We start from the raw sequence: 22,954 nt of genomic DNA, 5'->3' as shown, positions 1-22,954 counted from the left end.
TCGTATGCTGCTGCTGTCAAAAGTAGTATTTCAAAGGAGGTTGCTAGCATTTTGTTAGAAAATAGTTGTTTTATAAGCAGTTTCCTGAACATCAACATAGACTAGAAAGATAGAGAGAGGGGCTATAGCATGGCTCTGAATGCAAATAAAATAGGAAGCTTGTTGTTGTAGTCCTTAATTTTTTTTGTTAACAACTACACTTTTTAAAATCTAAGCCTAACATTTTCTTGGAGGCTGGCACTGAACCTTGTGAACTGCTTGTGATTCAAAGCGTTGCTATCTTCGTCTGGGTAACTTCTAAAAAACCTTTGGAATAGAAGGGAATTGCTTGGCTTGATACTAAGGTGGTTGTAGTTGAGGGGGCACTGTAATGAATGAAATGATGGGAGGATAAAAGGAAGTATCTAAAATGAAAGGGGAAGATAAGTCTGATTGGGGGTTTGGTTGGGTTTTTTTGTTTGTTGGTTTTTTTTCTTGGTTTTTTGTTTGGTTTTTTTTAAGACTCAAGGAGTCCTTTCTCTCTCTTGGTTTTTAAATGGTATTTAATCTTTAAGTAGTGTAGATTCTTCTAAGACACCTATGATTTTTTGTGAAGTGGTTTCCATGCTCTTGTCAATGCATGAATAACAAATAATAGAATGGGTGGGGAGGAAGTTGATTGTAATTTGACTTAAAAGCATGAATGTTTTGACCTCAACGATTGGCAGTTTGAAAAGAATGATTTGCTGTGCTGTTGTGTTGTGAGGTTGAGTTGTTTAGTGTTAATCACCATCCAGTTATGAATATAATTCACTTGTTGGACAAGTGAATTAGGCTATAAGCTAGTGTTGGACTTCTAAACGTACCTTCAGTAAGCACTGGGGTTAAAAGGAGGGATGTTCTTTTGAGTGCTACATTGATGGAAAGAATAATGTTTATCTTGTGGATGTAATGAAGGTAAGATTCTTCAAGTTGGAGAGGACTGAAAAAAAATTAAAAAAATATTTTTGTTATAGTTTCTTATATACTTAAAAGCTGGATTTCCTGAGATACTATTTTGAGTGACTGCTCATTGTGAAATTTTCATGCATAAAGGATAAGGTGTTGGGGTTTTTTTGGTGGGGTTTTGTTGTTGTTTTTGTTGTTTGCTTTTTGTAATTGTTTATGTTTTAAGTTCTAAGTTTAGAGTAGGATGCTTTTTGGTTTGGTTTATAACTTGAGATGGCTTTATTTAATAGCTGTAAACTTTCATTGTCAGGTATAATTTAAAAATATTCTATCTATGCATACTGTAGCAAAGCAGTGGACTTGGAGGACGGGTGACCCTTACTTTTTTACATGATACTTTTATGTGTCTTATATTTACAGAGCTTTATGAGACATGAGAGTGGAAATTAGATCAACTTATAACCTGATCCTATATTCAGAATACTTCTAACCTTGAGAGCCCTAAAATCTGAGGAAGTGTAGGGTCAGTCTCCACGGTGTAACCGTTTTTCCAGCATTTCCGAATTAACACCGCGTTTTATGTTATTCAGAAACAAGTCTAATTTGACTATATTAGCACTTTGCCTGATTAAGGGTTACTGAATCAGGCTCCTTGTTTGAGAGGTAGGCATGTAAAGGGAGATGTGTGTTAATGTCTGTGTTAACTGGCTAGTGTGTTACATGGTAACATTAGCAAGGCAGGGGTGACCTCTGCAAGGATGTCAAGAGAGACTGAGTTTGTATTTTAATTTGAAAGAGAGATTGCAGTATATTTTACTTTTTGCACATTTTTGCCAAATTTAACACAAGTTTTGAAGAATAAAGGTAAAATTTGCTTTAAAAAACAAGTTAGAATTTGAATTTTCCAAGTTTTTAAGTGGAAGTCCTAAATCTGGAAGCTTTTGTACCAGTCATATGTTTTAAATATTTCTATAGGAAAAAAATACTGTGTTTCTGTTTGATTTAAGGAAGGACAGCAGCGTTGCTTATTAGGTGTAATAAAAAAGAAGCTTAATTTCAAAATACCAGTCCAGTGGGAATTTTGTACACCTCTTGTTTGCCTGTGTGTTCTACCCCTTGGACACTCAGAAAACATTAGGAGTTTCAGTTATTATAATTCAGACATTTCATCTGGCCATCATTTTTTTGGGTTTTTTTTTTCTTTTTTTTTCCCCCTAAACATTTTCATGTAGTTCTAAAATTTTTCTTCCTACAGATTTCGATGAGTTCATTACTTCTATTAAGGAAAAAAAAAAAAGCAGCTTACTTTTTGTTTTGTTTTTAAGGTGGGGGAAGCCCAGAAACTTAAAATGACCTATGATTGTGACCTTACACCTACCCAAAAGTAAAGAGATAATAGCAACTTGCTAAGTTGTGACAAGAAGAGACTGGATGATCAGGGAAGGGGGAAGACCAAGGGAAGTTGTTGCTCAGTCACAGAGTCAGGAAGCAGAGAGGAACTGGCCAGACCTGTTGTGTAAGAGGAGCTGGGCTGCAATCAGGTGCAGTGCAGTGGAGGGGAATTAGCTTCTTGATACTGGAACCAGGCCCAGTAGGGAGGGATGGAGAGGTCTGCTTGGGCTGAGTTATTCTGCAAGTGAGAGAGAGGGAAGTGTTAACTGCGGGCAAAGTGTTTGCAGTATCTGAGCTTGCTCTAATATCTAAACCATTTTCCCCTCAACTTTTTTAACTGAGCGCTTGTAACATTGGAAAAAGAAGATGAAAATTCAAGCATTACTTAATATGATCTTAGTTAGGGATTGTGAGGATTTGGAGAAATGATAATAAAATTTTATTCCTCAACAGGTGAAGTAGGTTATAATACAATAATATAATTTTCTTTGCCTTACAATTATTTTAATAAAAAATACTGATGCATAAACTTGCATCTATCTACACGCTGGTTGAATTTGATTTTTCTTCAGGTGATCAGAGCTATTGAAGGGAGGGGGTAAATACTTGCACCATTAGTACCCTGAGGTGGTGCCAATGCCTGAAGGAAGGATTATCTCATAGTGGGAAGAGTAGCGCCCAAAGCAGAAGAACCTGCCATTTTTCTCTTCATTGCACAAGCAGCCTTTTTTTTAATTTCCCCTACCTTGCTGTATCCTGATGGAAAGCTTGCATTAGGCCAAGGAAACCTGCGTGCCCAGGTAAGGCTGCGTGCATGAGAGAGGACAAACCGGGCTGCTATTTGCACCTTTCTGAGTGAGGACAGACAATGCAGGAGAGCTTATCCATCTCTGGTAGGCCTGGTTGAGTGCAAGAGATGACACTGACACGGCAGAAAAGCCCCATGGGCAGTAGGGACCTGCGAGTCCAAGCTGAGAAGGAAGTGTGCTGGGTGGACGTATGCCGTGGGAAGTCAGTGCTGTCCCCTTCTGTGGCTGAGCCCAGCCCAGGGCATTTGGGGTGATGGGAGCTGAGTACCACCAGAGATCCCTTGTGTCTCTAGGCTTGACGCAGATTATTGTAACTCACGCTGACTCGCCTGACCTGCCACATCTGCCTCGGAGATGGGAGGAAATGAGATGAGCCTCCTGTAAAATGGTCAACAACCCTCAGGCCTTGGTCTGTGCAAAAACTGCTTTGGCTATGCCTGAACAGAACATCCTATGGAGAATCTTGAGTCTGTAACTGGGAATAACCATGTCTTGTCCCATTGCAGTTTTTTCCACAGCTAGAAACTGCTCTAAATTTTTCCAACATTTTGGACCAACAAGCTTGAGGTTTGGGAGTTAGAGAAAGAGGAGGGATGCTCTTGAACTGGATTCTAGGGCCCAGGTTGCGTGGTGCTCCTGTGGTGGGCTCTGCTTGTGCTACAGGGGCTTGCTCCCTCTGCTCACTCCTCGCTGCCTCCGGGCACTGCACGTCCCTCACTGAGCTGCCGTGGGAAGCAAGGATTCTTCATTGGTTTTGTGGCACCATACATTTGAACCCAAATAGATGTGCAATCCTTTTCAGTGACACAATGAACTTGAGTTCTTGCTGTATTGCTTGAGTCCTCAGTCTGGCCCAAAGTTGTACGCAGCTATATGGAACTGTTTCTTTAAAAACAAAAATAACCCCAACCAACTCAAACAAAACTAATGTGAGAGTAAGAAGTAGGGATGTGCAGGGCTGATGGTGGTGGTGATTTGCAGGGCAAGGATTTTGTACATGTTTATTCTTTTTAGCAGAATCACATTTAAAGCAGATTTGTTTTGCCTTCATTTCAAGTGAAAAGAAGTTCCTTTCTCAGCAAAACAAACCATCATAGAAGCATTCAGTTTCTCATTTGCAGAATAAATCATTTCAAGTTCTCTTGGGTCCACATGGAAAAAGTACTCCACCGTTCTACCGGATGCTATGTTCTCCAAAACATCCCATTTTTTAAAATGGCTGTTTCTTAATGATCCACAGCTGAAGGCCCTTCCCTTTACTTTTGGCAGCCTGTGCTGTCTTTATCGGGTGGAACAGGATCTCTCTTTCGTCCTAGGAAACAGTATTAATCCTGCCAGTATTTAACTGAATCCAGGATTACTAATCTGTTGAAAAGCTCTGCTTTTAGTTTTTACAGATGATGTTCAGGACATCTGATAGTTGCATTCATGTTGTCAAAAATGCTTGCTGTGTTTGTCTGTGGAAACCTCAGATTTTCTAGAAGGGTTTCATTGTATTAATATTAAATGATTGCAGTCTTTATTAGTAACGAATGAGTCAAGTTCTCTTAATAAAATGGTAATTCTTCTCATTTAAGTTCTATGTTTCTGAAGTAATGGCTTTTAAATACTCAGCATTTAAATTTGCCTTTCTAGTGGAATAGTAAAGTATTACAATGACCGTGAAGTAATTTAGGATGAATTTAAATAATTCAGTTATTTACTTTTCCCAGTGTTTTCCTAGTAAAAGCTGCCTAACTGGTCTGTCTTGTCTCATGATTGGTTTTTCCTGTTTGTACCAATTTAGTTGATAACTATGCAGAAGCTGAATAGTTGGGAGGAAATTCCCAGATGCGGCAACTTAACTTTTCATTAGCAAAGTGATTAAGAAGCAAGCGGGGCTCGCTGAGTTGCTTGAAACATAATTTTGTAGCTGTGAAGCCAGCTGTTTTACATCACGTACATAAGAAGGTCTGTGTGGAAAAACACCTGTTTTAGAATGGGTTGCTTGTGAGTGTGTATTATCATTGCTTCCTTCACTCTTTAAAAATGTAACTTTACATGGGTTTTCTGTCATTTCTTCTGAGTAGATCCTGGCGAGTTTACAGATTGGTTTAGGTTATATGTGGGGGGGGGGAAAAACAGCCCAACAAGCTGATGACTAGGTAAAGTACAGTTGATCTCTGGTGCTACAGTTATCTCCTATTTTATGTGGTGCTTCCTTACAAGATTTAGAACTTTAAATGCAGAAAACTCTTGTGTGGGAAGGTTATTACTTCAAAAAAAGTGTATGAGTGAAGTTGCTATAGACTCTTAGAGGCTAAAATGTGGTTAATCTGTATTAAACTCTGGTCTTCATCTTGCATGGGAACAAATTTACTGGAAGCTTCCTCATCTGAATTAATGCAAGTATGAGACATACAGATTCCTCAATGCAGCAGCTCAGAAAGAGTTACTCAACTGGGTTACTTTTCCAGTTGTGACTAAGGGGCCAATTAGCAGCATCCGGAATGAGATGGCATCGCCTAGGTAAAAATAGATGGCATTTGGAGAAGCTGGGGGCTGTTTTGGAGGTCTTCGGCTGCAGACTGAGAAAAGCAAGACAAAGAGGCAAGCTTCTGAAGAGGAGTATTACAGACATGATTGTACAAAACTCCATGAGCAGGCAAAGGTAGGAGCAGCCCTGAGAAATGGCAAGAAGCAAATTGGATGCTCAAATTGAAGGGCCTCTGCTACTGAAGGAATGCCTGAGCTGAGTTCTTGGCTGCCTTCTGACAAGACAGATAATGCTAGCATTGATACTGAAGTGAAACAAGCTGTAACATCCTCTGAAAATGACAGGAATCAGGGGGAGTGGGTGTAAAGCTTGCTAGATTGTTAGGTCTTAGGTTAAGGATTGATACTTTAATGCCTCTCAGAGGAAGGAGTAAGGCACACAGAAGTGCTGCTTCAGCTTGTTTGCTTGAAGGTGATTAGTTGATTACTGCCTGTGTCTCTGAGACCAAGTACCCTGGAGAACTTGATGGCATGGGGTTGTATTTTGCTTTCTAGTCTTTACAGTTATAACTTAGTCCTATGACCACAAGAGTTTTGATGGTCCTTTTCTGTCATTTCTAGGATACTGAAGCCACTGGATTAGTATAGTTTAAAACTCTTTTGTTTTTTTGCTGACCTACTTTTACTGCATATTAGCTATTGGATTGGGAAAGGGCCATCTGTATATGTGCCTGCTGATACAGCCTGAATGTGAAGTAAAGAGAATGTAGAATGCTGTCTGCCTTCTCTTGATAAACTTCAGTCTAGTGGAGGTAATTACTTAAAATACTAATTTTTATTGTAAATGGCATGCTCTGCTTGTCATTTAATAACGTATTAGTGAATTTGATATTTCATGGAAAAAAGTAAAGGCGGCAAGAAGAATGTGCCTCAAGTCCTCTTTTTAAATACACAAAGGATGTGTAAGTGTACTAGTAAGCCTGCTACATTTTCTAGCTTGCCCATGCTTTTTAGAAGGTATGATCTGTGTATTCATATGGTCAGATACAAAGCATGTTTGCTGTGCTATACATGCTTTCTTGATCAGTGATCTGTACCTGCAAAGACTCTAAAAAAAATGCCTTTTAGAAGTTATGCTCATTCTCCAGTAGTGTATTTGGATTACCTCACTTACGATGAGGAGCTTTCAGGCTTACCCATGTGTGTATAAACCTGCAAAATACGCACTTCTCCTGCTGAGTTTTTCTCCATTAATTTTTCATGGAATATATAACTGGTGAGCTTGCTTTCCTTTTTTTGATTAGTAAGCAATAAGCTTTCTTCTGCCAATTAGAGCAAAGGTGTAATTGCAATTTTAATGAACCAATTGTAACATTCCCATTGGCTTCAATTTGGCCAGGATGCCAACTGAAGATGAAGTTTGCAACCACAGTACAGCTGAGGATAAATATTGTTAGTAATCTAATTTCAGTTTATCATCTTCAATAGAGAACCACCTTAACTAATGAGTAGTTTGGAAGAGGTAGAGAGGGTAGCAGTTGATCATGAAGAGTATTATTTGGTAACCACAGAGGAAATGTTTTAATTGTATTTAATGCCTGAACTGTTATGCCTGGCTAATACTTGTAACAGTCTAAACTAAGAAAGTTTTGAAAACTGACTTCATGCACAGCAGAGCGATATCTTTAGTTACGTTAGTTTTGTGACATAACCGTGTCTGTCTAGTTTTCAGTTTTCTCAAACTAGTTTATGAACCTTAAGAACTTAATGCAAAACTCTTTATTTGTAATGGGTCAAATATTTGTTTTTATAGGTAATATGCTGTTGTACATTGATAGTCATGTTGGAGAGGGGGGCTAAGTAATCTCTAGAGAAATTCACTTCAGGTGCCAAGGCTCAGTGATCTGAGCTTGAACCAAGGTTTGCCTGTCCAGTAGCAGATGGCATTTCTGAGGGACAAAACCCCCTATGATTGATATGCATGCATGTAGGTAAACATGCAGGTAAATATATTCTGCCAAAATAAAACTGCATTTTTTTTAATTTAGTGTTTTTGGAAGAGGTCAGTCAAAGAAACGTAAAAAAAAAATAAATGTCCATGCACGTTATGGTAAAGCAAGGCTACAGTCAGGGTAGTTCTTTAGACAATTACAAATACTCAGAAATTAGGCTTTTACTTCTTGAACCTTGTGTTGGGGAGATAAAATGTTTACCCCATTTAGGATTCAAGCATTAAAAAACCTCATTGTTTAAAAGGTAGAAAAGTAGCCTAATACTCTATATCAGTCAGGTTTCCATATTTTAGAAAAAACACCTGCTTTAGTTACAACAGAGTGGTGTACTCTAAAGGTGAATGATAATTACTAGTAAATGAAATTTGGTTTAAAACTGAGCTGTGCTGTTCTGTGATGGAGGAGATCCTATTTTTAAAGGAATAGCTGGTATTTTTACATGGACGTATGTAATGATAATGCAAATATAATCAAATATCCAGCGTAACACAGACTAACTTGACAGGTTACAGGGGAGTATTATATAAATGTCATGTTTTTCCCTTTTACTTATGAATTGTTCCAGATCCTGAATAATCTGAAAATTAAGATTAAATGGTCTAGAATGGGGATGTATTTCTGTGGGAATGAGGGAGAACTCTACAGTAATTGCAAAATAAAAATAAAATAGACTATTTATTTTCTGTCATTTAGACATGTCTACTGGGCTTGGCAATATGAGAAAGGGTGTTCCCTTAAAGCTTGACTAATTTGAGTTACTGTCATAAGGTATTGAATAACACAGTCTGAGCCTTACAGATGACCATATCTCAGGGCAGCTGGTTGAGCATAAGCAGTAGAAGGCCTTATGCAAGGAACATATCTTAAAGGAGGGAATGATGTGGTAACCTCATTTCTTGACAAAGAAACCACGTGGATTGCTTGTGGATGGAAAGTCCTCACGTAGCGTCTTTTGAATAATGCTTTCTAGTTTCTAAGTTGGCAAGGAGATGTTATCTCAGTGTGTAGATCAGGGTTGTACCTTCAGGTTTGCCTGGGTTTTTTCATGGGTGGAGTGTAGTAGGGGTTATGTTCTTCTGCTCAGGAAATGCAGATGAGTAGTGGATGCTGTGGCTGGTGTTCCTGAGGGATATGCTGCTGCAGATGCATCATCCTCTGCAACCCCAGCTTGTTTTTGGCATAACAGTGAATCCAGCTTGAGGTGTTGATTCTGATCTGAGGGCTGAAACTAGTATTTAGAAGACTAAATGAATAATGAAGGCCAAAATCCAGTAATTTTCTTCATCTGTCATACTGGATCTTCTGCAGTAAAGAGAAAACGTGTGTAAGAAATTGAGCTTTCGGGGTGGGGTGGGGTGGGGGTACCTGTGTGTGGGGACTTTAGAATGCACCACCAGCTTGTTTCTGCGCCTTTTATCGTAACTGTTGGGTATGTTTATTAAAATTTGTCTCTTTCTTACACAAACATAACATCTTACACGTGTGTGGTTCCGTAAAATTCTTACTCCATTACATACATGGCTCCTTCTATGGAGAGAATGAGAAAGCAAACACATGATGGACAGTTGGATTGCGTAGTGCCTTACTGGAAAATGTGGGAGACTATTGTGGTGAATTAGCATAGAGTAGAATATGTTCTTGACTAAATTTATCCTACCAAATGAGAAGGGAATGGAAGTTATGCTTTCAGGGTTCAATTAAACTTTTCTTAGTGTATAAACAGAGTTATAGAAACCTGTATTTTATATGTATGTATATTATTTAAGTTAATAAATATAAATATTTTTAAATATAAGCCTGAGCTCTTAGTGGGTTTTGTTACATAGAATAGCTCTCACTTAATTACTTCTTTCACTGGAGAATAAAGTACTCCTGTGACTTCTGGGATAAATTAATGGGTCAGTATCAAGCAGAGTAGCAATCCTGGCACTTGGTCTGAGCCCATTTGAATGAGAGTTATGTTTTGGGTTTCCCATGCTCTTGGTTTTTTTTTTTTTGCAAGTGTCTTAAGTGTTTCTGAGTAAATTTCATAGAGCAACTCTAGTTCGAGCAAAATTAATACTGCATATTTTTATTTAGACAGATGGCAGTTTCAGAGCACTTACTAAGCAAGGTATAATTTCTGCACTCTTACAGGAAGCATCTACAGATATATAATTTTATCATGATTTCATTATGTACTTAATGCACCAAATCAATAAATTCCAATGCAAATCCTGAATTGCATTGTGACTGTGGTTAGAATGGAAGGTAACTGTAAGATTGCTGTGACATATTTGTGTTGTTATATTTAATGATCATTATAGAGCAAAAGCTTCTCATGTCATGCAGAAAAAAATTGTGATCTGATAAGAATCTTATCAAAAGGAAGACAATAATCCTCTTAAGGATTCTTCTGGCTTAGGTCAGCAGGCCATGGTGGTTTTTTTGCAAAGGTGTTACTTAGTAGCCTGGAACTTGAAACATTTTTTCAGGTTTTTAGATTTTTTTTGACATCCAAGGAACCTGGAAACAATGAGATGCTCATTATAAATTGCTAGTCTTGCCATTTTCTGATTTGCCATTAATTTACAACACACACAAAAAATTGCACACGATGTAACAAGATAAAGTTGTAGCTACAGTGTAATCCATCATTCTCTCTAAAATTAACAGAAACAAAGTACAAGATAAAAGTGATATGAGCAGAGCATGACGAAGTTGAAATAATGAGCTGAGTGTCTATTGATGTTTGGAATTCCAGTGCTCTATTAGGAATTCAGGAATGGATGGAGGATGGCAGGGTCTGGAGACTAGCTGGGCAGTTAAAAATATACTGGAAAACAGCTTGAAAGACGTGATTTTAAAGGAAGACAGCAGTAGGGTGACCCAGTGGAGCACTACGTTACTCCTGTGTAGCTTTGCTCTATGTCTGTAATTTGAGAAATCACTTGGAAAAGGAGATGGCTTTGTTTACATGGTGTTTTCTGTCTCTGTTCTTTGATGTGTTTCAGGGTAGAGGAGCTGAGTAAGTAGGTAAGTAAGGCTTGTTATGGATTTGCATTTGCTCTACCTGTAGCTTTTACTATTCAAATGCCTACAGGAAAACCTGACTAATCTGGTGTACAGCTCCTTCTGGTAAGAGCTGAAAGGAACCAGTGGAAGGTTCAGCACTGGAGGCATTACCAGCTAGAATTGAGAAAAGGAGTAGGTAATAATAGTTACTAATCCTGGAGTCTCAAAAACTCCAACTACAAACACTTTTCATGTAGAGTCAATCTTGTGTTTGTCATGGAGCATGATGTTAAAATTCAGAGATTTTTAAGTTTGTGTATATTTTGTTTCTTAGACTAAGGGGGTTCTAATACAGCTCTGGGAGCACCAAAGCATGAGCTGATTGTCCTGGGGTTTGGTATTGTCTCTCAGCATAGTATTGGGTTGTTTTTTTACACACCTAGCTAAATTAATGGATCACTGCCTAAAAATAAAGCAAAAGAAAACACCAACCAACAAACAAACATTAAAAACCCCAAAGCAACCACAAGTCCTGTAAGTGGATGTATGCTTATGTTTATACAAATGTAGAAAGTAGAAGATGATGATTTGTTTTTCTTTAAGAACATTTAAAATCTGTCTTTTTTTCTTTTTCCTCTTCCTCTTGTAGAAGACTTCGAAAGGTTAGAATTATGTCTTTCATATCTAATGGTAGAAGGTTAGGCAGAAGGTGTGTGGTAAAGGTATCCTGATAATTCCTTCACTACCTCGGGTCAGTATTCTCAGGTAGCAGGACCAACATGGACAGCAGCTCTCTGGTGACTGTTCAGCAAGCTGGTGACTTTCGCTTTTCTGAGTGAAGGTTAGCTTGTACTTTGAAAGTGCAATTCAGCAATAACCTACTTAAAACAACTAGCATGAACTTCTGAGCCAGTAGAAAAGAAACTTGAGTCAGTCCAGGAAAATTTGCCACAATAATTCTTAGTGTTTCAGACAAAGTATTTTTGTCTTATTTAGGGATTTTATGCCACGTATTTATGTGTATTTTTGCGAGCCTTTTTGCTTCCATTAAAAAAAATATTGCTAATCATTGTTCCTGAAATATCAATAAAAATTTTGGGGGGAGGGGGAGAAAGCAACATACAAAACCTGTGATCAGCTTGGGAGTGAAAAAAAGTGTTAATTTGATGTCTGGGCAAACTCACCATAAATAAAGGTGTCACAGAGTGTCAGGAACCTCCAGATATGTAGGTGCTTAATCAAATCTAGCCCCGTTTTTTGATGTTTGGAGCTTTGAGCCCCTATTTTTTTCCAAGTATCCTGCTACTTTTATTGTGTTACCTATTCACCAAATAATTTTTTCCTCTCTGTCTTTTCCAAGTCTCTTGCTCATGGTCTACCTCATTTGCTTTCCTCTCTTGGTCTTTTAATACTTTTTTATGTTGTAGCTCTGCCGCCTTTGGCTTCCTACTCTGTCCCCTTGTTATAATATTCACAGCTGCTTTGCTGTTCTTCCATGTCTTCTGAAATCTTCTGGTATGTTCATCCACTTGCTTTTCTCCCATCAGTTTTTCTCTAAAATCTGTGTCATTCGAATCCGTTTCCATACTTTGTCTGCTGTCATCTTTGATAAGGGTAATTTTTGGCTTGAATGTATTTGTAGGCAGAATGGGTAAGGACTGTCTTGGGTTACTCCTTTAGTCTAAATTCTTCCTGTTCATTGAAGAATGAGGGGTTGAAAAGTGTTGTCGACTTACCTAAGGCAGAAGGCACTGCTACCTGATTATGAAAAGACACGGTTACTATTAAGTGATTATTAGCGCTAGCGTGAGGGACACTGTATACAGCTGTCCTGGTTGCAGCTGGGATAGAGTTAATTTTCTTCTTAGCAGTTAGTACAGTGCTGTGTTTTGGCTCTGATGTGAGAACAATGTTGGTAGCATACTGATGTTGTTAGTTGTTGCTGGGTGGTGTTTATGCTAAATCAAGGACTTTTCGGTTTCCTGGGCCCTGCCAGCCAGAGGGCTGGGGGGGCCCAGGGAATTGGGAGGGGACACAGCCAGGACAGGTGACCCAAGCTAGTCAAAGAGTTATTCCATACCATATGGCGTCATGCTGAGTATATAAACTGGGGGAAGAAGAAGGAAGGGGCGGACATCTGGCATTATGGCATTTGTCTTCCCGAGTAACCGTTACGTGTGATGGAGCCCTGCGCTCCTGGGGGTGGCCAAACACCTGCCTGCCCATGGGAAGTGGTGAATGAATTCCTTGCTTTGCTTTGCTTGCCTGTGCAGCTTTTGCTTTACATATTAAATTGTTCTTATCTCAGCGCTGGAGTTTTACATCTCTTTCTGATCCTCCTTCCCACCCCTCTGGGTGAGGGGGAGTGAGCAAGCGGCTGCGTGGGGCTTGGTTGCTGGCCGGGGTTAAACCATGACAACAACCAAGTATCTTGCAAGCCTCTATTTTTGAGAGACCTGGAACAGCCATTGGTATACCCAAATACCCTGGTGGTCTTGTCTTCCATTAGTTGCTCATGTATTTTCACTATCCATTATGTATTTCTTTGGCTGCTTATTTCATAACGGATTCATCATGTTAGGTTAGCGATGAGTAAGAGTACCCAGACTTGTAAAACCTAGGGCACTCTAGAAGCTCTTTGCTCGGTTGAGAGTGACACATCATTGGTGCTGATTTGCGCTAATACAGTCCTTTTGCACTGGGTGTGGATGTAATAGTATTTTGCGGTGGCTCATCAGCAGCTTTGACAACCAAGCTTGTGGTCATGGTCTGCTCCCAAGTTGAAAGATGTTCACAGCGCAGACACCACTGGGCAGTGGTGGGGTGAACAAGTTTTGGTCACAGATTGCCAAAGCGTAGCCTAAAGGAATCTTCTCACTGAAACCTTGACTGCTGTGGCTCTGGGTTGAGCCGTATGGGTGAAAGTGAGGGGGCTTGCACTGTTGCCTGCGCCATGTCTGCTGTGCCAGTAGGCAAAAAAGTTAATTGAAGTTTCATGAACTTCAGAAGTCTGTTTCTTAAAAATATGCTTTATTGGAGTTCTTTTTATTGTCAGTTTGGTTTTAGTTCTTGGTCTTGCGATGAAGGAAAGGGCAACTCTTCCTCTATGGGTTCTCTATTAAGGGACTGAAGCTCGTAAGATTTTTACATACATGTGTAAAGGCAGAATTTTGATTAATACATTTAAAAGTCTGTCCACGCTATACAATTTTGTTGTGTCTTAAGAGTATATCTATTAAGCAGTATCCCCTGTTGCTTGTAATGCTACTCCATATGCCTCAAAGCACTCAAATCAAGTGGTAGATCTACACTGCTTTCAAACTACTCATCCCAGTAAATGGTGTTTGTTGAAGGCCTCTGTGAAGTGATCGGGGAGTATCAGCAAGCAGCAGAGGGATTTGCAGTATCCATGACCCCTGTGAAGCTACCCAGGAGACTTCCACTTGGTGAGAACTCGTTCAGGTTGATCAGGGAGAAATTTATGGTCAGGGGAATAGTTTCAATTTTGTGACTGATTATCTGAAAAGCCCCTGATTATCAGGAAAAGTGGTGGAGTGTGTCCGGTGTTGCACTTCTAATCATGCATTTTTGAATGTGCTGGAAACAGTATGTTAATGTTGTGCTTTGCTTTTTGTGCATGTTCGCTCATAAAAGTCGGTTTGAGTTTGTCCTGCTGTGTTTATTGTTGTGTGGATAATGTTGGTACTGGTTAGACTTTACATGTTTGGTGCCCAACTGCTGCCCTGCCTCTGTAATTATTAAGTATAGAGAATGGGTTGGGAAAGCAGCTTTGAAAAAAGCACCTATTATAAATGAATGATTACTGACTTAACAAAGCATTCAAAATATTGACAGCCAGTCAGGAAAATTGAATTAATGCAATCAGGATAGTGATTACTTTTCTCCAGAGGTGTGTGTAAGAAAGAGAGGGCAAACAGTTGTACTTTTTGGCATGTTAAGAACAATTATCTGCTGTGAAAAGTGGCTTATAGAAATGTGGCTCGTTATGTGCTGGGGTATATGTATGATAGGACCTTGTGTTGCTGAAAGCTTTGGGCTGGGTGTTACTGAACCTTCTGCAGAAGTGAACTTCTCAAAGAAGACCAGAAGGCTTTCAAAATCAAATTTGCAAGTTTTATTTGACTAAGAACTTGAATGTTAGCTTCTTACAAAACAGAATCTTCATAGTGACTTATGGGGGGGAAAGATGTAGACATAAAGACGTTTATGCACTGCTGCCTACTTTCTGCAGGTAGGTCCTTGGTTCAGTAGCTGGTTATGCTTAACTTGGTGGCTTGGTGAGTGACAGCAAAGCAGAAGTGGTTTTTTTAGAGCTTGGTTTTTTTGTTTGGGTTTTTTAGAGCTATTATGTCACAAAGTCATTTTACTTAATGTCCTGGGTTTGGCTGGGATAGAGTTAATTTTTTTTTTTTTTCATTTTTTTTAAAATGAAAAATTTTATTTTTCAGTAGCTGGTACAGTGCTGTGGTTTGGGTTTAGTATGAGAATAATGTTGATCAGACACTGATGTTTTAGTTGTTGCTAAGTCATGCTTACCTTAAGTCTAGGACATTTCAGTTTCCCATGCTCTGCCAGTGAGCAGGGGCACGAGAAGCTGGGAGGGAGCAGAGCCAGGACAGCTGACCCGAACCAGCCAAAGGGATATTCCATACCATGGACCGTCACGCTGAGTATTTAAGTATTCAAACTGGAGGAGTTGGCTGTGACCTTGGGGTCACTGCTCAGGGACTGGCTGAGTGGCGAGCAGTTGTATTGTGATCACGTGTCTGGTGTTTTTTTCCCCCCCTTTTGTATTTTATTCCTCTCTCCCTCTCTCTCTTTTTCATTACAGTTGTTGTTGTTGTTATTATATTTAATTTTATTTCAGTTGTTAAATTGTTCTTATCTCAGCCTGTGAGTTTTAGATTTTTCCCAGTTCTCGTCCCCATCCTGCTGAGGGTGGGGGCAGTGAGTAAGTGGCTCTCTGGTGCTTAGTTGCTGGCTGGGGTCAAACCAAGATACTTAACTATGAAAATAATAGTCCTAGGTTTATTAAATAACTGGAAGATATAGAAACTGAAGAAAAAGGGGATTTGTTTTGCCATTAAGTTGATTGGGAAAGAATATGGGAAACAATCTCAGTGGTTGGAGGTGAGTGAATACATTCTCAGATTTTGGGAAGTTGTAAGGAAGTTCTAAAAATTTATGGTAGTAAAAAACTTACTATTAATCTGACTATCCCCCATTCTGGACATACTTCATTCTTAGTATGTTTTTTGTTTTTCATGTTTAATGTGTTCTTTGCTTTTACTGTCATACAAGAAGATGATGCTAGTTCTTTATGCAAAAGTAATCTTCAAGCTAATTAATAACAGTAATCTATATACACTGGAAGCAATAGTTATTCTGAGGCCGTGTTGATTTTAGCTATTAATAAATGTTCTGGTAGTATACATGTGGGTGCAGGGTTGCATGTGTGAGCATATCTTGGTTTTGCTTAATATTTTATGTGTAATCTGTGTCATTTGTCTTGTTTTATTGTAATTCTAGGCCCTATGCTGTCTTGTGTCTGCAATCCGCTGACTTTTCCTTACAGCTGCCATGCTGGTTTAAGGAGTTCAGTCCCTCCCCCATTTTCACTTCTTCACTTCCCGGCATCATACCCTTCATTGCAAAACTACAGGCTGAAGTGGATCAGGAACTGAGCCAGGTGCTCAGCATCTCCCCCTTCTTGGCTTTTCACTAGCACTTGGAGGAGAACCCTAGCTCAGTTGTCTGGATGCTATTTTGCAGCTCTGATGCATAGTTTCAGTTTTCTATAATCCAAAATCATATATTTGTAAATTAATTAAAATATGAATGCAGTATAAACATGAATATTTTTATATATGTTAGACTTGCAGTAAAAGTTTGCTGTCAGATTTTTATGTCTATTTGATAAAAGGACGCAAAAGGCAGAGGCTGCAGACAGGACTGGTGAGAAAGGATGGGCTGGTTGGATTAAAATTATTTTTGAATAAGGCTGTTAAGAGAGGAACTGAATTACTTTGGCCATTTTAGAATTGGTATGTCAGTCCTTGTAGTAACATTTGTTGGTCCATGTCTAAAATAAATTACAGTATTTTTTTGTCAGTTTTTCTGATAACTTTATAAAACACTTGATTTTGTTAAAGGCTCAGATTCTATCTTCATTATCATTGTTCAGATATATTAGTACTTGCTTTCACTAAACCAATTTCTTTTTTGCATTTTTGAATACCAGGTGTATTTCAGAAGCTTTATACAGTTTTAAATGGCTAAAGAGAAAACTGACAAGCCTGAAGGTTAGCTTGTAGCAAAGACCTTCTGAAAATGAGAATTCTCACAGTCATCCAGACAGAAGTTTATCTTTCTTTAAATTTTGATTTTAATAAATGTATGCTCTCCTGTGCATTGGTCATAAATCACACACACCACCTAGTAGTGTCATTTTGATTTTGTTATAGATTAATACTGAAGTACTATAGGTTTTTACACAGATGTATTAGAGCAGATGATCAATTATCAGTTCTTCCAACTGAAAGTAGACACGATGGTAATATCGCAGGTTATTAAGTTTTGCAGCCTGAATGTTTGGCTGTGCGTCAGTACAAGAGTAAACTGTTGCAGAATTCATTGAAAGCTCTGAGTATCCGTCTGCTGAGAAGAAAATGATTTGCTGTTTTTCATCAACTAACTGTGAACATCTGTAAGGGACAGCGCGTTTCATTTCAAGTCATTGCATTAAGGAGTTCAGCTCTGCTGTGGAGCTCAATACGTCCATACCCCAAGTACTAGTGTGCTCCTTGCTCTTGAATAGTGGCATGAAGATGGCTGGGGAAGTCCATTCTTAGTGACCTTTCAGTAAGGTTTGTACAGCTGTGAAAGAGGCATTAGAGGATAAAGGAAAACAAAACAAAACAAAAACCCCAAACCAAAACCAATCAAAAAAACCACCACCCAGACTAGCTAATGGCATGGCCTCTGTGTCAAGGTTGGGAACATGAAATACTGATTTTGCTGATTTCTGCTGCCCTTTTCTTGTGCTATACTTATTAAGACCCCCTAAAATTTACTCTTACATACTTTTCCCACATTACCAAGTAGAAAAAACTTAGGCATTAAGTGTTTCCCTGTTTCCAAGTCACCTGGAATTCCCAAGAACGGTGAGAAATATTAAGTGAAACTTCTTACAATTTTATTTTGTAGTATGAGTGGCAATTTCCTTAATAAAGAAAACCAGATATGACCAGAACAGTTGGTTTGTGGAGTTTTATTTTGTGGGGCTTTGGGGGATTTTGCTGTTTGTTTGTGGGTTTTTTGATTGGGTGGTGGTGGGTTTTGTTGGTTTTTTTGTTTGTTTGTTTTTAGTTTGCCCCTGTAGTTTGTGTGGCTTATTGACATAGTAAGGCTGGCATGAATTTTTTGTAGTGTTTTAGAGTGTTTTTTCTTGAGAAAAACTTAATTACATTTTTTTGTTTTGTTCCCACACCTCCAGATACTTAACTGGAGAAAACCAAACTTCTGTCAGTTATTTTAATGCTTTAGTTGTTTGTTAATTTTTATTTAATACTGACCCTACCTTAACATGAGTGTGATCTGGAGTCATGTGAATCTGGTTATAACTTGTGCTGAATTGTATCTGAATGGATTCCCATCTGTGTGCAGTCTGTATTTTTCTTTGACTATGATGCCCTTGTTTGTCAAAGTAAACGTGTGTGAGCCATGTAGAACAATGCAACCCAGACCCCATTATGTTCATATAACGTTGCAGATTTTATTGATACCATTTACATATTTTCATGTTCTGTGGTGAGTGATGGCATAAGAAAGAATGGAAGTTAGAGTTAAAAATAATACTCTTGACAAGTAACTGGTTGCACTTTTGTCACCCCCCCACTCCCACCCCCCACACACCCAGCTTGTATTTACATCTGTCTTTTGGAATAAATTGTTAATTGATTAATTGTTGCCTGCTTGCTAATAACAGTAAACTCTGAAGTCCGTTCTCCTTTTTTGTATTATTTGACAGCAGGTAGTCAAGAAAGCATCCACAAGTACTTTGCTTCCCCAGGCTCTTTATCTCCTGTAAGGCTGTAACCTTAGAAAGGTTGCTAATAAAAGTGGTCTTTTTTGTAATGGGTGCAGGCTAATGAGTTTCTCTGACCCCTTGGCTTATCATAGGTTTCAGCAGTGCCTGCTGTGAGGCATTTGAAACATGTTCGAGGCCAGTGGAATGGCTTTAGGGTGACCTGGTTTGGGGACCTTTGGTTTTCCAGAGGTGTTTGGGGGAGATTCTTCTCCTGTGTAGCTCTTCTTGATAGGGTTCTGCAGGACCATGTTTGTTGCATCTTCAGTACCACAGATAAGTGTAGCCTTTGGGAACGTGGGGTGAACGATTCCAATGATAAGAAGCATGGTATCATAACTAACTGCTTCCCCCTGCTTAATTTCCTTTGGACACCGCTGTTGTAGAGCTTACCCAAGCCTAATAAATATGAGATCGGTGTGTGCTGCCTAGTATCATCAATTAGACTTTTACCAAGGTCTTGGTTGTACTTTGCATGATGCAGTTTGCTAACCTATTGAATCCTGCCACTACTGCAGTGATGTGAGCAGAAAAAAAGGTTGAATAAACTGTTGTGCTTTATCATGCCAGGTCAGAAAGCATGTAGCATCTGCAATCCGTATTTATTCTTTTCAGTGTTTAAGCAATGCACTGAGTTGATGTGAAGTGCCTTGGGGTCCTTGCATTTCTATCAGTACTTTTTAAATATGCGGTTGTGTGCTATGACCTTGTACTATTTCATAGGTCTTTTGAACTTGAACCTAGTAACTGTTGTGTACATGGTTTTAATTTAAACAAATTCATGGTACTTTGTCCTTAAAACTACTATACAATTTCTGACAGCTTCCAGGGTTTACCAAGTATTCCTTAGCTCAACAACAGAAAGTTCTGTCTAAGGTTGTTTTTTTACTAGTATGTCCAAGTTTTAAGAAATAAACATCAATCCTTTAGTATTAACACTTTCTAGTTGAAATGTATTTATGTGTTGTATTGTGGTTTGGAAGGTCGTCTGCTGGATTCCAGTGCTGATGGACCATTTGTGCCTTTAAAGAAAGAAAAACCAGAAGGTAGATCAAAGGAACTGAAGTACCCGCTAGTCTGACAGGGTACTTTCAGAGTAAAAATGCATATTACATTTCTGCAGCTTTCTGCTCTTGTTAGCCTCTTGTGTATGTGAACATCAGATGAACTAAGCTTTCTGTGTACTCTTTTGATGCACTTGGTAAACCAACAAACCACTAAGAAGTTGACGTTAATTTTAGTATTAAGTCTTTTATCTGCTGAGAATTAAGAAAACAGTGCAAAAGCAGTAAGTAGTACATTCTGCTCACTGTGTTGGTCAAGCACATACTATTATTTCGTGTGAAAATGTCCCTATTAACGCATGTTATGTGTTCATAGTACAGCAAAAAATCCTCACTGTGTTTCAGTAAAGTTGATTTTGCTTTGGAAAGGGTCCACATGGGGGTAATGATTGAATCTGAAAACTTGTTTGCAGAATTATAGTCTTGCTGTGTACTCATATACATATTCATGTACATTCATATAGGGTTATAAATGACGCAGTGTTTTTAGAAATACAAATTACTCAAGCTTGATGTGTTTGACAGTTCTTTCATCCTTCTTTGGAGTGTAAGTTAACGATGGTGAATGTCAGCCGCCAGTGTATGTAGTGGTATATCGTAGAATTAAGTCTTGAATGTTGTTGTGTTTGCCTTCTCCACTTCAGCCTGGACTTTTCTGGTGAACTTAATTTTCTTAATAGCAGGTGATGATTAAATCACTTCCGCACTATGTTGTTCAAGGCCTCAAACATACAATAGTAATACAGTTCCTATAAATGGTTCGTTTGTTAATCTGAGCTCTGTTTTACAAAATTCTATGAATGCTGCTTTCCTTTGAAATTTATGTTCAAAAAGAAATCCTGTTTTGTATAATAAGATGCCAGACTCACCAAGATTTCCTTTCTTGTTTCATAGACGTTCCATCTTCAGAGCAGCCTGAACTGTTCCTAAAGAAACTTCAACAGTGCTGTGTCATTTTTGACTTCATGGACACGCTTTCAGACCTTAAAATGAAAGAATACAAGCGCTCCACTCTTAATGAACTGGTGGACTACATTACAATAAGCAGAGGCTGTTTGACAGAGCAGACTTACCCTGAAGTAGTTAGAATGGTGAGTTCTTTCTTTCTCGTGGTCTCTTTACATCCACTTGCAATTCCAGATGTGCGTTGTGGGCGAAATTGAACCCTGGAGTAGGTGGATTAAATAAGGCCTTTGGTTTATATTTTGTACTAGACATCACTAGAGGATAATTCTCCAAAGACAAAAATATTAATTCTTATATATTCTTAATTAAAGTCAGGTAGATGATGGTTATTACAGTGTAACAAGTGTATGAAAGGAAACCTGGATTGTTTCCTGATGGAGAAAGCCAGCAGCCATAAAATCAGTGTCCCTCACATTTCTCCTCCCTCGCCCCCACGCCCCGTATGAATAATGGAATAATTTTTGCAAGTTCCTTACCTTTCTTTGAACTTCATCCAAGCTCTTGAGTGTATACTTTAGGTGGAGATAGCCTAAGGTATGCACAGGTAATGATTTTTAAATAATAAATGCTAAAAATGTTGTATAGGATCAGTGTGAAAATGTCCTGGGTTTATTACGTGGATTCATAGCAGCTGCTGTTAGAGCGAGCAAGATTACTCAACAACAAAGCCATACCTTGTATATACAAATTGTCAAATAGTGTTTTCAATGTAAAAATGGAAACAGTACCAGATGCTAGCTATGTGGTGAAGAATGTTCATTGTGATTGGCAAAATCAATCACTGCTTTAAAATGTTTATTCTGTACTACCATACAGGACCCTTTAACCTGTTATCTGGATGAGAAGGCAATTAGTTAAGTATAGATTTGGTGATGTTGGTTTTCTAATGGTACTGTGTGAGCATGGAATCCACTGGCTATGTGCTGTAAGAAGGAAAACATGAATAGATTTTACATTACATTATATGTGCTCCTCATTTCTTTGCTGGCACACAGATACATGCTGTGTTGCTTGTCTGTAATACTTAAAAATAGCTGTAAATTGTGACAGAATCATCAAGCAGTTAATAGTGAAAAACAGAATTAAGGGTGTATAGAAAAATGTTAATATGGCTTCTTTGTGTGTTTGCATTGTTAAAAAGCCGATAATTATGTGATCAGATTCTTCCCCTTCTTCCTTACCCTCCCTTTCTCTCTTTTCTACTGGACCAATCTACTGAATGAACTCTGTGTTTTTCAGTCTGTTATGTTATTTGTTCAGCATGTGGTTGCCATTCAAATACCAGTCCGAATACAGAATTACTGGTTGTTTGCTCAGTTCTTCTGCTGGTGCCGCACTGTAGTATTTAAATGGTTTGCAAATGTTAGTTTAATCTTACTTGTACCCCTTTTGATGAACAAATTATATCATACCCTTTGTATAGACAGGACACTGATGCGCAGGTAACTTCAATAAAGTTAGGTACTTCTCCTGTGTGTAGGAGATGCTTCCAAACTTACCTCCTGGGAGAATTTGGTATTTGTTTTTTTTTTAATGGGTTTCTGTTATTGAGGTTGTGTTCTCGCTTTGACTTCGATTATAGTTGTTTACTGCAGCAACATTTGTAAAATAAAGACTCTGCAAGTTAGTGTTGTCTTAGGTTGGGCCCCAAGAAACCAGAATTTCACGTGTAACTGCTCATGAAGTTCAGTTTGAATCATAAATGATAACTATGACTCAGGCTGAACTTGCACTGTAGAAGAGATGCAAAACCTGTTTGCTAGCATGTCCTACTGCCCCTGCAGTCACATTGATTCACAAAACAGTTTTTATCTTAAGGAAATGATGCATTGCCTACATAGCTTGAAAGGCATGGCTTTAAATAATGTTTTTAAATATGGTCTGTAACACTGATATGGAGGAGTCACTGGAAGTAAAGATACAGTGTACATTTTTCCAGTGGACTTCACAGATGCTTGCTAATGGAGCTTCAGGAATTCCAGTTTCAGCTTAGCTCATTTTTGGATATGGAAAGCTGTTCTATCTTCTTTCCTCCAGTGTTCCCCTGATCCTTTCATTGCATCATGCATGCCCTTCTTCATCATGTCTTGCATTTGGGCTCCAGTGCTGACCTCAAGCTATGTTTTCTCTTCAGTGCCTCAGGGTATTTAAGCAGGGGAGGACTGAGAATATTCTCAAGTCCTGTTCACGGCTACTCAGTGGCCCTTG

General features: G+C 38.7%; 1 protein-coding gene across 4 annotated transcripts in view; it reads left to right on the top strand.

The window, feature by feature from the left end:
• PPP2R5E (protein phosphatase 2 regulatory subunit B'epsilon) overlaps positions 1–22,954 on the top strand; it is a 91,789-nt gene that overhangs the window by 23,410 nt on the left and 45,425 nt on the right. For all 4 annotated transcript variants that reach the window (XR_013929508.1, XM_080395862.1, XM_080395861.1 and 1 more), the window contains exon 3: positions 20,675–20,871. Coding sequence is in view for 3 of the 4 variants with exons in the window: in XM_080395862.1 (XP_080251988.1) it covers positions 20,675–20,871 (197 nt within the window). In the remaining variant the exon portion in view is untranslated. The remainder of the gene's footprint in view (positions 1–20,674; positions 20,872–22,954) is intronic.

The sequence above is a fragment of the Falco punctatus genome, assembly GCF_963210335.1.
Source record: "Falco punctatus genome assembly, chromosome: 7".
Lineage (NCBI taxonomy): Eukaryota > Metazoa > Chordata > Aves > Falconiformes > Falconidae > Falco > Falco punctatus.
Note: the sequence above shows the minus strand (reverse complement) of the source record. Positions and strands in the feature narration are given on the sequence as shown.